The 16,736-nt window shown below is 36.7% G+C and overlaps 2 protein-coding genes across 2 annotated transcripts; one reads left to right on the forward strand and one right to left on the reverse strand.

Moving 5' to 3' along the window:
- The first annotated feature begins 2,387 nt into the window (after positions 1 to 2,387).
- LOC103985466 (ubiquitin carboxyl-terminal hydrolase 17) lies at positions 2,388 to 11,903 on the forward strand. Its single transcript, XM_009403167.3, has 11 exons — positions 2,388 to 3,007; positions 4,268 to 5,336; positions 5,474 to 5,562; positions 6,351 to 6,436; positions 6,530 to 6,692; positions 7,351 to 7,471; positions 7,589 to 7,746; positions 9,684 to 9,768; positions 10,304 to 10,513; positions 10,987 to 11,048; positions 11,130 to 11,903. The coding sequence occupies exons 1-11, from the start codon at positions 2,688 to 2,690 to the stop codon at positions 11,815 to 11,817; spliced, it is 3,051 nt and encodes a 1,016-aa protein (XP_009401442.3). The 5' UTR covers positions 2,388 to 2,687; the 3' UTR covers positions 11,818 to 11,903.
- A 519-nt stretch (positions 11,904 to 12,422) lies between these two features.
- Positions 12,423 to 15,950, reverse strand: LOC135674455 (mediator of RNA polymerase II transcription subunit 6-like). Its single transcript, XM_065184320.1, has 5 exons — positions 15,619 to 15,950; positions 15,361 to 15,535; positions 15,195 to 15,264; positions 13,626 to 13,735; positions 12,423 to 12,749 (listed from the first exon to the last, which is right to left on the reverse strand). The coding sequence occupies exons 1-5, from the start codon at positions 15,885 to 15,887 to the stop codon at positions 12,591 to 12,593; spliced, it is 783 nt and encodes a 260-aa protein (XP_065040392.1). The 5' UTR covers positions 15,888 to 15,950; the 3' UTR covers positions 12,423 to 12,590.
- Between the last annotated feature and the right edge of the window lie 786 nt (positions 15,951 to 16,736).

Raw genomic sequence — 16,736 nt, forward strand, 5'->3', positions numbered from 1 at the left:
TGGCGCTTGATCACACCTTGAGATCCGTGCAGACATTTGATTGGCGCCTTTGAGATTTGCATCGAATTTGGGGATTTCATTTTTGTTTCGTGGACGTTATTTATCCAATTAATAATTTGGATATGATCCAAAAAAATTTTTAATCATTTTAGTACTATATGCATTCTTAAATTAAAAAAATAATAATTAGTCAATTCATCGGATATTGTGACTTGATTATATTAGACGAATATTCAAAGATTAGTCTCGTGAATCCGAATTATATTCAAAGATTAGTGAATTATTTTTTTTAAATCTCTCACTTGATTTTAAATTTTTTATTTTTTATAAATTAATAGTTGCTCGAATTGCTTAGATTGTCTTTTAACCAAATTTGTTAATATATTAGTTATTATATCTTATTGATCTTCAAGATGATTGTCTCTCGTTACAATCTCATAAAAATTTGATTAATATCCTTTCTTTCTTATAAGGTAAGATTATATAATCTCCCATAATATAAAAGATTGTAAATTATTCTAGATGATTAATATATTAATTTTGAATGGTCATATCTTCCTCCTAAATGACTCGTATGACAATTTCATAAAAATCTAATTAATACTTATTTGACGTCTTTCATTCTCGAAAGGTTATATAATCTTCCATCACCTAAGAGTAAAAAATCATAACCATACGATAAATTATAATTAATGAATATCGGCTTCATCCATACTTTAATTTATATTTTATCATAAAAATAAAAATATATATTAATCTGTCATTTTCTATACAAAGACTAATACGAAAGAATCACCCAATCACAAGCTTTTATCTTGACAAAAAAAAATCGCAAGTTGGGGAAAATATATTTAGGTGATCACATCTACCTTGAAACATATAACACATGACACAACATGTACAATAAGTTCTCAATCTAAAATTGGCTCATAGTCATATAGAAATGACAAAACATGATACAAGTTGTCATGCAAGGCCAAGTTTGAAGCAACCCAACAAGCATCCAAAGGAGACTTTCCAACCCTTGTTATCCTAATTTCTTTGGCATGGTTGGTGGTTTCAAAATGCTACCCTAAGTCGGGACCCACCTTGGTGAATTCCCCCTCCAAGTGGGGCTCTTGAAGTTTTGTTGATCTATCCAAATCAATTTCGATAGCAAAGTTGTCCTTTACCCTTTCATGGTGGGTGGGATGGATTTCTTTGATCTACTTGACTCAAAAGCTCTTCATGTCATCGTTGACTATGATCTATCCATCTCTCTTTAAGATGCTAATATGATAATGATGTATTAGGTTAATTTATCGAAACTTTGGGCCATTAACAATGTGCTATTGCTTGTTTTGGTATTTGTATAACATCATCTCATTGTGTCCTCTTATCACATCCTCCTCTCTTTCTTTAATTTTAGGTCATTTTCATGAATCACATTAAATATGTAAGGCCATGCAAGATCACATTAATTAATTATGCATCACATTATCTACAAAGCTAAGTGGAATTGAGACATGAATGAAAGTGTGTGTTAACTTATTTGATAAAAATCTTAATATTTTATCATTAGATCTCTATAATGAGATTATATTTTTCTTGAAAAGAAACCCACTAATATTATAGGATAAAATAATGGATGAATTTTTCCAAAAAAAAAATCTATCCAAAATTTGCCCCTATTAGTCATGATTCCTAAAATACTCAATAATAAACATCAGTAGCAAATATATGAATTGATCTATAGAGTGAAATTGATTTTTACTATGCTTGAGGTTAGTCTAATTCTCATGTATAAAGTTTATGGTGTTATTTTTGATATTTTAATATTGTAAGGTTTTTAATTAAAAAATAAGATAAATGAACTCGAAACCCAATATAAATCATCTCATATAAAAAATATGATTTCAAATAAATATTTTTATTTTATATCAACTACAGTAATATTTTTTAAAAAATACTTTCCATTATAGACAAGGTACGACGACGTTTAATTCGAGTCGTATTATCAAGAAACATTTCAAGGATTATGATAAATAGGGATATCATTTGAGAAATATAGAAAAAGATCACATAAGGTGAAAAAAACCTTAAAAAAAAGACTTTTTACAAAAAAATATCATCCCAAATTAATAGACAATTCATAAGTCAATTATTCAATTTAGAGATTTACTAAAATTGGCTAACAAGTTAACTATCTCATTGGATTCTTGCAATGTGAGCACTGACCACAGTTTTTGTTTTCAGAAACAAGAAAAAAAATGTTGTGAGAAAATAAGAAGCATTTTTTTTATTTTTGCAATAACTATTTTAATTACCTTTTTATTTGTAATAAATGATGATTTGGGAGCAGGATTGCTTGTACAAAGTCGTGAAGACCACCACATCTCTTTTCCTGCCATTTTTGTCCATCCAAATTGTTCGTTAGTATCAAAACATTCGTCTCCTCTTTCTCTCTCTGCCGTCCTTTTTCGGGTTGGCTGTTTCGTTTACATCGGCGGCAACGGGGAGAGCTCTTATCGTGCACCAGCAGCGCTGGGGGAGGAGGGGCATCGGTTTTGGGAGGTTTGGCGGGCGAAACCGAAGGCTGTAGGTTGCGTGGTGGCCGCCTCCGGCGGATCTATGATTGGCGTTCGACGCGGCTTGGGAGGTCGGAGAACGGGAGCTGCTGGCTGGCGTGCGGCGGCGGCGGCCGATAAATGCCCCTCCGCGGAGATCTAGGCCCCTCCGCGGCGGCGCTTTTGGTCCTCCTCTTTGCCCCCGTGCTTGCTTTCGTGGTGCGCCGGAGATGGCGGCTCGCGGTGGCGAGGCGGGAGGAGGTCCGGAGGCTGGCGCTCCTCGCTGCACAGGAGGCGTCCCGGGCGGAGGTGGAGGCGATGGAAGCCTACGCGGCCGCGTGGACTTCTGCTGCTGTCGCTGCCAAAGGCGTCACGAAGGATCCCTCGGCACGGCCAGAGTGCCCCGTGTGCTTTTGCCCCGCTTTCGCGAGGTGCGCCCGGTGCAAGGCTGTCAGATACTGGTTGGTAGACGCAAATTCTTTCCTTTGTCTTCGTTCTGCCTTGCAATTCCGTTGATTTGTCTCAGTATTAGGCTTACGGTGTGATTTAGCTACTGATCTGAAGTTGGATTTTGTGAATTTAGGGTATTCACTGTTGGTTTGAGAAAATTGCAGCTTGTGAATTTTGGACTTCATATTATTCCTGAAAGAACCTTCTTTTTCCCTAATATTGCCTTGATCTCTATATATTATAGCTAGATTAATGATAATTGGAATTGATGTTGTCATCACTACTTATTAGGGGATTTTGTATAACCTATGAACGATTAAAATTTCACAAGTTGCTAACTTGAGGTTGGAAAAGAATACAGCTCTATCTATAAGTGAGAAAAGATTTCATGGTGGTGATCGGTGAGCCTCGACGAAACCAACTCAATAGTCTGTTGGAGATGCTGGACGACTAGATCACAATATATTTATGTGTTGACAGGAGAAGAATATCAAAATCACTTTTTTTCAACCTGACTTCTCATGTACTTTGTTCATATGGAGAGGAAATCATCTTGTGCGCTTCAAGTGATTGGAGAAAGTTGGAGTATCGAGTTCACCATTTTTTATACATGTAGTTGTTAAGATAAAACTAATTCTTAACTTGCGGTGCCTATATAGTAGTGTTTGTTGTACATTCTTGTGAAACAAAATAAAAGAATACATATGTTGAGACAAAATACTCAAAATCTGTTACTGAAGCAACTAAAAATCTTTAACTAATAATAAATGTCAAGGATATAATGATATTATCTGGAGAAATGCAAATTTCAGTTCATGATGAATTAATTAAGACCTTTCTAATTTTTGTGAAGTATGACAGCAAAATATAACATCAAATTAGCAAGAAATAATTTCCTTGTCAGTGAAGCTTTAGGGATTTTAGTCCACTACCTAACCAGAGACTCAAGGATAACTAAGCATTGCAATAAGAAAATGATAGGCCACTAAAGATTTATGGACTTCTTGTCTGCTGATTAGTAGTTAACAATCGCTTGCCTTGCAGGGTTATAAGTTCCACCTATTTAATTATTTATTTACTGAAATTACTTGTTGGTTCTTAATCTGCTAGTTTTATGGGATACATTATAAATGTGGAAATTTTGGTTTGTGTAGTATATTATGATCATCTGTTCTTCATAATGCAATATTGTGCTGGACTTTGTCTTTTGAAGAAAATTTGGACCGATATGTATTCTTAAATTTCAACCTTCCTTTCCTTATTCATTGCAGCTCTGGCAAATGCCAGATCGTTCATTGGAGACAAGGCCACAAAGATGAATGTCATCCTCCACCTGTTAATGATAATTATAATGGTGCAACAAGTGTATCTTGTTCAAAGGTAGTGCAAGCTGAACAACCTGGTTTGGAGCATAAAGAGGATCTAAACATGAAAGCAGTCGAGATGTCTTTCGAGAGGGCTGCTGCATCTGAATCCCGTTTCTCTCCTGATGATCTCAATGAGGATGACGTGTATGTTCCTGGAAAGGAAAACACTTCTGATTCTTTTGCTTTACCATCGATACCAATTTATTCAACAGTTTCTTATGGTATTGGGACCCCTGATGATGCTTTGGCTAATGGCAAACCACATCTCCTCCATAATGCTAGGCTAGAAAAATCTTCATCTTCTGAAATACCTACTACTAGCGTCAGAAAAGCAGTCAATAATAACGATGCAAATCTTACTAGCTTTTCAACTCCTAAGCTTTCTACATCAAGTCCTTTGGTAAATGGAACTTTCTCTAGTAACATAAAAGAGATGGCGTTTACATCTAAAACCGAGGTGGATGAATCTGTGTTGAGTGGCCCAACTGGTTTAAAAGCAACTGCGTCTCTGGATCATACAAGTAACAAGCACTCTGAGATCACTGGTGAGGATCAGATTGCTTCTCCTTGGACGGTTCATGATGAGACCTATATAGGTGTGGGCTCAACAAGTGAAATTTCTTCTCATGTATCTGCTTCATCAAAAGCTAAATCTCAGTCAGAGAACAAGAAGATGCAAGCTTCAAACAAAGAAGAATCAGGATCTGTTGCTAATGGGATGAAGACTGAAGTGCAGTCACTGAAGTCCAAGGCTTGTAGACCTTTAGCATCTGCTTCTGATCAATTATCATCTAATGGTGGTGCTCACCCTTTAGCAATTCATAAAACCTCAAAAATTGGTAATGCTTCTCGAGAACCCATCAGATTATCTGATTCTTCTAGTGCTATAGCAAATGGTCTATCCAAATATGCAAAAAGACTTGTTAAGCAGTCTACATCTCCCAAAGTTTCTAGGCATTACCCCTCAGAGCCGGTGAGCAATCTCTTTCTTATGTGAATGTAAAGTAGGCAGATTTGCATTTGCTTAGGGGCACGTGAGTCTGCAGTAGTTCTGTTGCTTAATTTCCACAGCCCTGTCTGGCTTACTACTTTTTTATCTTGATTTTGCAGATGCTTTTTCCATATGATCTCTTTATCAGACTTTACAACTCTGACAACATTGAATTGCACCCTTGTGGTCTCATTAACTGTGGCAACAGGTATTAAACAATTGCTGCCTTACATAATTTGTAACTTTAGGATATGTATGCTGTTTCTTATTTGCTCATTCAAGATTGACACTGCTGGTTCTTATCCTTTCTAGCTCAATATAGTCTAGACTAATAGGACTGTGGAGCTTGCTTGTCAACCATGTGACTGAGTCTGGTAGGCAATGTACATATAATGTCACAGTGTGTTCATGCCAGACCATGGTAGTTAAATGTGCACGAATGTGCAAGGTACAAGGTACTGGATATGTGCCTTGTCAGTATCTTGCTGTTATGGCAATTCTTTGTCAAAGGTGCTGGTCACAAGCCAGCTGGAGTTACAACGTTCTTCTGTAGTTTTTTTTTTCGTTACTAGTTGTATTGCTTGTTTTACTGTCACCCCATAATCAGTTTCCCCTTTGCTTGTTTTACTGTCGCACCGTAGCTTCCGAAGCATCAACTGTCTGAATTCTTTTGGAGCTCCTATCATTTGCTGATTAATGTTCTGCAAATCAACTGTTGTTGTTGTTATAAGATATACCAATATGGAGATTTGAAGCCCTTCTGCGTCTCCTTTATTCAGCTATATGTTGTCATAGGCTTCTGGACTCATGAGATAAAAGAAATTGATTGTTTATATGATGAATATGGTTAGTGCAATATGTAGTAAACATTTAGGACAATTAAGTTTCCTTATGATATGATGGGTCTATCCTTTTGGTGGCACATAAGGGCTTGAATCATCAATCTATGAACAATCAATTGACTTTCCTCTTTAAACATGTTTATTTTTATTGCAGCTGTTATGCTAATGCTGTTCTCCAGTGCCTGGCATTTACTCGGCCATTGACTGCATATCTTCTTGAAGGTCTTCATTCGAAAAGATGTATGTCTATTCTCTGTATGGCATGGTTGTTGCAATTTTTTATTGTTACATATAGAAAACTCAGTTCTTTTTTATTTATACCATCATTACTAGGTCCAAAGAAAGACTGGTGCTTTACATGTGAATTTGAAAGTCTTGTGATGAATACAAAGCAAGGGAAATCACCTTTATCCCCTATAGGGATACTCTCTCATTTACACAATATTGGGAGTAATTTTGGCCATGGGAAAGAAGAAGATGCCCATGAATTTTTAAGGTGAGTTTGACATCAGACATTTAACTTTGCAAATCCTTATCATTAATTTGACATAGACACCGTACTAAAGACCATTAAATGAATGTTGATATAAACAAATAAAAGATCATATAAAGGTGAACCTCTAGTGACACGGTTATGTTTCTATTTGTGACCTAGATTACCAGAGTTCAAGTCTTAGAGGTCAAACTGCATACATTGATCATCCTGTCACATTGCACTGATGGGGTCCTTTTTATAAACAATGAAATGGTGAAGAAGAGACTTGATATAGTCTACATTTAGCTTAAATTAATTATATTAAATTAGTCAAGGATTTAGGCATTGCATATTTTAAACAATGAAATCTTATTTTCCTCCCACCTATTGTTGTGCTCTGGGACTAGCAGTTCTGTGTTAGATTCGGCTAGTTAAGTTTGTTGTCAAACATCTAGCTATGGAGACTAATTTGTGTTGCAAATTCGATTCTAGCAAAATAGAATTAGAAGGTCATTTTATGTAACATACAACTAATAATTAAATTGGAGCATTCATGTGCTATCGGAAAAATGATTAGATATTTTTCTAATAGGAGAATGTTATTTGTTTTTCAAATTTGTCTGGTTTTCCAATGTTGATAGCATCTCTGAGCATGCATTTTATTCATATATATTGGCAGGTATGCAATTGATATTATGCAGTCTGTTTGCTTAAAGGAAGCTGGAGCAAAACCAGATGATGTATTAGCAGAAGAAACAACACTGATACAACAAACTTTTGGTGGCTACTTGCAATCCAAGGTATTTCAGTTCATAAACTTTCTTATTTCAATTATCAAAGCAGTTCTCACTAGAGATGCCTAATAATGATGTATAGCTAGTTAGGATCTAACTGATGGTTGATGATTTTGAATGCAGATAAGGTGCTATAGGTGTAAGAGCAACTCAGAGCGATGTGAAAGAATGATGGATCTTACTGTCGAGATACATGGTGACATTGCTACCCTTGATGAAGCACTTTCCTGTTTTACATCTCCAGAAATTTTGGATGGGAAGAACAAGTATGAGTGTGACAGGTTGGTCTATTCATGTTATTTAACTGATTGACATGAACATTCTCCTTTCTTTGTCACCAATCTTCAAATGTTGGGTTTATAATCCCTGAACCCTTAATTCCAGGTTACTCTGACCATAAGGACTTGATTAATAATCTGGACGACCTAAATTGTATTTATGGTATTATGAACAGAAAAGATAAGACAGATACCTGAGTAATGAAATAGCTTGGAATGACGGAATGTAACTTTAATGCATACTTCAGCTAATCCTAGATCCATCCCAGATCAAGTTTCTAATCTCAAGTGGAGGAACATTTAGAGAGAGTACTAATGACGATAGAACAGATGAAGTAGGAGGGGATTTCCCAATTCATAGGCATCTCACACTCCTGAAGTTCCTGTCTAGGCATTGCGGGTCTGAATCACCTTCTCTGTGAACTCAACATTGCAATGGAAACAAAAACAACCCCATAATGTGGACGCATTATAAATATAAGAGGCTCCATCTGTTACCATAATTTATCTACAATAAGGAATTTATTGGATGAATCACATTGAACCACATCTTGCACTCCTAATGTTCCTCCCTAGTCATTGCAGGACTGAATCACCTTCTCATGTTGGACCATGGAACTCAATATTCAGCTTTTCAATATTTTAGATAAATCATTGTTATGTGCATTTGTGATTATGGTCTGTTCACAAAATTAAAAACACCATGTTGGCTTCTTACTTCACAACCTAGTATTGGATTAGGATGGTTTCCTGGAGGAACAATGCTACATAATTTAGGACATACATTCTAGGGTAAAAGACATTGTCAAGTATTTATGACATTCAAACTTGTTTGGTTGTGATCATAGAACAAACCATTTTCCTTTTGGAGGTTAAGTTTGGAAGAATGGTTTCTGTCTGAGTCTGACTGGTTAGAATTTCTGTTTTGTGTACTAAATAACAACTTTTTTCTTAAAAATAATGAATGGTATAGTGACTTAAAAGGGTTGGAGTCTACTCGACAAGCCCCACCTAAAACGGGAATAACCCTAGCACATTGATTGCGAGGAAACATAATAAGTTGAATGGTCAATTAATAGAATCAGCCCAAGTTTAAAGATCAACATGATACTGGTGTCTTTTAAGCTAACTAATTCTTGTATATTTTGTCTTGTGTTGAGGACAACGAAACAATCGGTAAGGGACAATTTGACCTTTAAGTTGGAATACTGAGTTTTCTTAAAATATTGATATAGGATAATGTAAACTCAGTAACCTCTTCTCCTTTGTGTTCCATGAGCAATGGAGTGAAACGCTTCAAGGACTTAGGGTACCTAAGGGTGTATTTTTACAAAGGACATATACTGGGGAAACTGAAAATTAAAAGATGTAACATTTAATTGTCAACTCATAGACTAAATTGATCCTTAATAATCATATGTAGGATGCCACTTGTCACAGCCTTGACTATAGCAAGGTCAAGTTGTGCATCATCCAAAATTGAGGATTTTCTAGGTTCACTAATATTTCTATGTTGACTATTAATCTTGTTGGCCAAATTATGGTACCCGGATGACATTACAAATCCAGAAGTCTTGCTTCCATTATATTTTACCAGAGTTCTATCATTTCTTTAAAGTGGATGTAGTAGCCATTACAACTTTTATTCTGTTTGGTCATGCAAGTCAGATAGGACGGTGACCTTATTATGTCAGAAGTAGCTTCTCACACTTCTCACTGGTGTGGTTCTTCTGAGTTCTGACTACAATGATAGTCTCCACTTGCTTGCTCAACTTTTCCACAGAACTTCTTCTGATATAACTCAGCCCAACCCTGTGGTGAATTCTGCATGTGTCTATTGTAAGGCAGTCTTTTTGTTAATGCCTTTGTGCATATAGTTTTACTACATATTTTCCCATGCTGATAATGGAACTCATGCACCGCTTACTTTTTCTTATTAGATGCAAGTCTCGTGAGCGAGCAAGGAAAAGATTGTCAATATTGGAGGCTCCCAATGTCCTGACAATTGTATTGAAGCGATTTCAGGTAATTACTTATAGGGATGGCAGCAGGTGGGTCTTTTGAGCCACTTGGATCTAGTCAACTTTCTTAAACTGTATATGGTACCCTTTTTAATCAAGTTTGGAATGGGTTCACATTGGAAAATAGGCAGAAAGAATTTGGGCCATGGGCTCAGGTACCTAGATCATTAATCAAATTGGTTTCAAGTACTCTTCCTGTTGTTATTCTTAATATGAGGTTGGATGGCAACAGGTAACTTCTTTTGTGTACCCTTTAATTGGGTTTGGGTTGAGTTCAGGTTGAAAAATACGTATCTGAGTTGGGTTTGGGTACCTAAAGAGCTGTTGGTTTCATATTTGGGTGAAATTCGTAGGTACTACACCCGCTGCTATCTCTAAAACTCATAAACAAAGCACTCACTACTTTTTAACATTCAGCTTTTTGTTGAATTAGAAGTGATGTTTGCTTGTAACCGTTTTAGATCATAGCACTATTTGGAATATTTTCTGTCTGACAATTCAAATCAATTTCTTCTGTATGTCTTTGATTCTTTGTACAGTCTGGTAAATATGGCAAGCTCAACAAAGCTGTCCGATTTCCTGAGTACCTCAATTTAGCTCATTATATGAGCGGAGATGATGCATCCTCTATGTACCAGCTGTATGCGGTGATCGTTCACAAAGATGTGATGAATGCTTCCTTTTCTGGTCACTATGTTTGTTATGTGAAGGATACACAGGGCAAGTGGTACAAGATTGATGATAGCGAGGTATCCTACTTGTTACTTTCTTTTACTGATTGTGGGGCCTTTATGATGAACTTATTGTGGTTTTTTGATCGAGAATATGACTTCTGTTAGAATTGTCTAAATTATTTCAAAGCAACGTTACATATTTGATTTGCTACAGGGCTTTAATTTGCTTATCTCTCTGATTCAATCAGTCATTTTACCTAAAATGTTGAAGATGTGCTTATCACATTATTCAAGAGTGATTTATGCAATAAATAAACACCTTTTTAGTATTCTTATAAACCGACATTTGGATCAGTCACTTTGTGGTATAATGACAGAGTTCAAATTCCATATCTCGTTGCATCTGTTTCATTTGGTCTCCCCAGTGATCATATGCTCTTTACTGGATGTTTAACACCAACAAAAAATCTAAATCGACAAGTTTATCAAGTGTTACTGAGGGTTATATATTCATTCGACGATGAAATCACCTTTTATATTCTGCACAGGTAAAACCTGTGGAGCTCAAGAAGGTTCTGTCAAAAAGTGCATACATGCTTCTTTATGCCAGGTAAAGTTAAAGGTTCTGGAGCCGCATTCTTATTTCATTTATGTTTCTTAAATTTCTTAGTGAATTGGCATTTCAAATTAGGTGCTCACCTCATGCCCCGAGCTTAGTAAGGAAAGCAATCTCCCATGATCCTTTACAAGCGAGGAAGATCAGGAGCAAGGAAGCCAGTGGAAAGTCAGGTGGTTCATCAATTACAGAACAAAGGAGCCACTTCTACCCACAACCAATGATGGGTGATCGTGCCAATTTTCAGTCATCAGATCTGTTCCGTCCTCCCTTGAATGATTCTTCCAGCGACAATTCCTCTCTTTTCGATGAAGGCTCCTCCTGTAGCACCGAGAGCACAAGGGACTCGGCAAGCACTGAAGAGAACTGGGAATGCATGTCTGGAGAGTCAGACTGTATCAACTCAAATAGCCTCAGACGCTCCAAGGAATCTAATGGACTCACTCATTCACCCCTGTTCTCCAGGCATTCATCGAAAAAAGTCTTACATGATGATTCTGGACGGAATGCTAGCTCTTCAGGCAGGGAAATTGATCATGTGGAGGTTGGGAGGCTTGCGCCGATGAAGCATCAGGGGGGCCGAACGACATGCTCCGAAGGCAGTAAGAGCTCATCCTTTTTGTATCATGATAAAAGCCAAACATGTAGAGTAACAGAACATTGTAGCACTGTAGAGGCCGACTGGATTAACCCAAGTGAGGTGAAGTCTGGTGTTGTATTGAGAAGACCGAGTAGGGAAATAACTGCCCAAACATTTTATTGATCCGTTTGGGTTGTAGAGAAAAATAATGTAGGTTGTATTATGCCCAGCGAAACCTAGATGGACAGAAAAAGAGTCATTTTTGTTGACCTTTTATGTCTTTTTTGTGTTGAACTCTTGTCTAGAATGCCATGATAAAGTATGCTGCGTAAATATTCGGCAATTCAAGCATTGAGAAGCAGTAACATGCAAGATATGAAGTAACGAGTGTTTGTAGGTAAGTGAATCGCTCTCTTTGTTTCTTCGTTTTTGCCTGTTAATTGTACTAGTTGAACTCCTGACTAGGGTTGCAGATGACTGACAATTCTTGAACAGCTTGGCATTTTTCTCTTCAAAGATTCATTCAAATTATTCCCCAAGGTTAGTGAAATCAAACTTGAAATGGGTTTCAAAGCTCGATCTCCAAGCAAGTCAGAGGTAAACCATGCAAAATCCTCTTTCAGATTCAATTAAAAATGAAATGAATCCAATACACAATACTTAAGCCAATACTATATTTGAAAGATCAATGTAATATAACTTTATCTTTATATTATCATCTATATGACTCAAACCCTCCTACTCACAGACCACAAAGGAGCAATTTTAATGCGATTATGAGAATATCATTACTCGAATTAACTAACAATGGATTTAACTGAACCATGAGAATATCATACAACTTCTGCAAATGTTGGTGTGGAATTAGAATATTTTGTAATATTGTATTTAATCCAGAGACAATATTGATTGATGCTTGAAGCAGAAGCACTTCGATTGAATCTGCTGCTTAATTATCATTGGAACTTCATCCTTTTGGCTGGGCCTTGATCAATTATAGGGTCTACAGATGGTTGCTGCTCCGAGGCTTGTTGGCCGTCTGGTCCTTTCTCTGCGTCTGAGGCTGATGGAGCATAACCCTCCGGAAATGGTGGTGGTGGAGGAGCTGGGGGCAGCTGCATCATTGAAGAATGGAAAAAAGTATCAAACTTGATGTATAACCCAAAAAATGTATCTAGTGCAACGCAAAAGAAAATACATATATATTCTCAGATGGGTAGAGAATTGAGGCTTGAACAAGTTTGACAGGAATTAGAGGGCATTGCTAACAAATATCTAGCTTGATGTACAACTTAAACAATGTAACTAGTGCAAGACAAGCAAAAAACGGTTGTCCTCCGAATGGAAGAGATACCATGAAACCCATTACCCATAAACTACTTGCATTTGGCTGAGGCTCAAACAAATTTGACAAAATTTAAAGGGTAATGCAACCACAGATTCAAACATCATGTTTTTGGTTGAGATAAGAAAACAATGTACAACTCCTAAATTTTTTTTTTCACTAAAAGCAAATAGATTAGGATGGAATATATGTTGATTGCACAAACACATCTGTGAGGTTTTGAGTATAAGATGGGAAGAAACATATCCTTCTACATCTTTACATAATTGGTGATTCATTGAGAATACAGAAGAAAGGCACTTTGAATTGTTGGTTCATCACCAAAGATTTTATCTTTTTTCAGCTAAATGTTCTTATGTTAGCAATATCATAATATCTGCAGATTCTTATATAATATTCAAGATTCCAGACTAATTAGGTTCAATAGTCCCTCAAAAGTTCTCGGAAATATATGTGAGACCTTATACATAAACGTGTATCTACATGCAAAAGTGTTTCTTCCATTCTTAACATGCATGGCCATTTTTATTCTATGGGCATGAATCTAAGAATCCCAAACTCATTTCATTCCTTTCGAACATGGAGTTTTTGGTGGTATTTACACCATTTAAAACAAGATATACCAAGTGTAAAAAAAACCAGTTACCTTGCGTTGCAAGGAGGCAAGAATATGATCAACTCGTTTTAGTTCCTTGAGATCAATTGTCTCCTTCGCACTTTTCAATTCAGCGCTAGATTCTTCATTTTCAGCATCAGCTGCAACACAACAGAAGATCAAGACTTTCAATGAAAATGAAAACAATATAATGATTTCTGTACCACGATAAGAAATGGTTTTTCATGCAGCAATTTTAGGAACATGCTTTGAAAGATGCAGTATAAGCACAATGCCTTGAGGAATAATTAGGCTCACGTTTCCAGTATAATGTATCTTAGATAGTTAAATCAAACTAAAAAACATAGAATAGAAAGGAGACCAACATATGGTGAATAACATGCATATCATTCCTACATTTCTTCTTACAAGGATGATGTCTTGAAGTACTTCCACAATTTGGAGGTGTTTCATAGTGCTTCACAAATGCATCATCTTCTTATATATAGAAGACAGAAGACAGAATGGTGCATACTAATGAGTTATTTCATATTGTGAACCAATACGTAGTGATCAAATTTCTTTCCATCAAGGATTCACTCAACATAACTCTCTTTTGTCTTTTAATTTGTGTAGCCTCCCCACCACAAAGGCTGTCCGCTATCCAAGCTGTTGAAGCAAAAAATCACTTGAGCATAGTATGTCATTCCATTAGAAGTATGAAACTTCTTAAGCAGATGTATTATGCACATCATTACCCTTTTTTCTTCCATCTTTTCTCATGTAGAACCTAATTACATGAGACCAACTATTTCGGATGGATTGCTGACCACAAAATTTCTTCAGAGTAACTTGTTATCTTGTTCAGAAGTCGTCATCAATCTCAGCACCATCACCCAAGGCTAAACCTATCAATGTAGAATCAAACTAATAGCACAATTCAAATTGAGAAGGTTTTACAAAGGATTCAATGGTGCTAACAAGTCCATAGCTGCATCAGTGTGGAATATAATCTCAAGGTAAGGAAGATATTCATTACATCCCTTCTTTTGGCAATCTTCAGTAATAGACACAATTTAAAGGCAATCACTAGCCAGGTTGGAAGCATAATCTCTGATCAGATGGTATGATGACATACAACCTTGTGTCAGATCTCTCAAGATAGTCTCAAATTCCTAGTTAGACAACATAAGATTGCATCGAATGTCAACAAGTATAATTAGCTAGTATGATTATTTATCTTTCTTCGTGCAGTTTAAAGTCATTAATCCAAGAAGCAAAATCAAAATTTTTCATAGACATGAATGAAAGTTGTGAAGAAGGGAAGGCCAGTGTTACGACAAGGAGCAACATTCATCTGAAAACAAACCAACTGAAGACAAAGTTGATTCTTTCTTCCACACCTTCAATATCGACAAAGCATATTAATCTACTAGAGTGTTTTTTATGTGCATGATCATAGGTCATAAATGCAGCATTCATTCACACAAACAGAAGTGTAAACAGGCCTACTTGATTTTATGTATTGCAAAGGGATGTAAAAACCACGCAATTGAAATGAATGTGAATCTTGCAACAAGAGTAGCAAGAACAGTCTATAGTTCTTTGGAGAACAAATACCATATCCAATCTTCTCCAACTTCGAGGCTGCAGTATTGAAAGCCTTTGATATATGATACAGAGCCCTCCCCTGCAGCCAGAGCAACGACTTCAATTCCAGTTTGCCGCGTTGAAGCAGATCAAACTTATTTGAATCAGAAAAAGGCAAAATGAAAGAAGAACTCACGATCCGCGCCGCAAAGACACTGGAGAGCTGCGGCGCCTGGTAGACAGACCCGTCGAGGATGTAGTACGTAAGCATGGGGTTAACCTTATCCGGCCCGTCTCGCTTCTGCTTCCTGATAACAAACAGGTTCGGCTCCATCACCTCACTCAGCGCGTATTCCGTCCCCGTCATCTTCCTACACTCACGCATATACACAAACAGCTCAAAGACGAAATCTTTAGGCCACAGAAAAGGCAACCCAAGGGAGGCGCGACGCACGAGAGGTGGGAGATATCGAGTGGGTGGATGGATCGGGAGCGGAGCTGCTCGTTGTTGCAGGACCAGTCATAGAAGGGGGACAGAGCGAAGTAGTCGAAGATGAGATTGCGGTCGAGGGGGTAGGTGTTGAGCCACAGCTGATCGCGGAAGCAGATCCCGGTCATGTCCGTGCCCGGCGGCGGGGGCATACCCTCAGAGGCGCCTCCGCCGGGGTTCCCGACCGCCGGAAGGGCCACCTGGCCGGCGGGAGGGAGCGGCGTCGTAGCCATCGCCGGCCTCTACTTGGAGCACGCACGATGGACTCGCCGATTCGGTCCAATAAATGGGCCGCACTGCGTCGAGCCCATTTATGAGGTATATATATATATATATATATTGTAAATATTATATTTTGTATATATTGTAAATATTATATTTTGTATATATTATAAATATTATATTTTGTATATATTTTGTGTATATATATATATATATATATATATATATATATATATAATGAAGTGGTTAAGTTGAGATTCCAATTGGCATTAGTACTCTCTAAAAATTTCAATAGTTGATTGTTATGATTCGGAAAATACTAATGATATTTTAAATATTTTGTAATTTAATATATTTATATACCAAATTAATTTTTGTTATTCATAGTTATAAGTTATCAATAAGATGAACATTAATAGAAGGGATATGCACAAAGGATCCTAATGTTCAAACTCTTCATTTTTTTTCCCTTAAAAATGATGCAAAGAATTTAAAATCACATACTGAGAAAATATTATAAATATCATATATCAATATATTATCAATGATATATGTTGATTTATAGAATGTTATTTCACTCTTGTTTTACCTTTTTCTAATAAATTTAAGTATTTTTCACATTATGATATGTGAGTCTAATAATAATTAATATTTTTTTTATCTTTTTTATTATTAATAATTCCTTTCTATGTCTTTCCATCCTCCATTCTAAATCGTCAATAGGAGATCATCTCAGCCTCTTCCATTGTTCTTTAGATAGAAGTTGTCTGTACTGTAGAATAGCAGGGAAGTAGAGGGAAGAACTAGAATAGGTATCATCTCGGTGGCCCTTCTCCAGAACTCATCAGCATTCGCATGCA

The sequence above is a fragment of the Musa acuminata genome, chromosome BXJ1-5 (genome assembly GCF_036884655.1).
Source record: "Musa acuminata AAA Group cultivar baxijiao chromosome BXJ1-5, Cavendish_Baxijiao_AAA, whole genome shotgun sequence".
In the NCBI taxonomy this organism is placed as follows: Eukaryota; Viridiplantae; Streptophyta; class Magnoliopsida; order Zingiberales; family Musaceae; genus Musa; species Musa acuminata.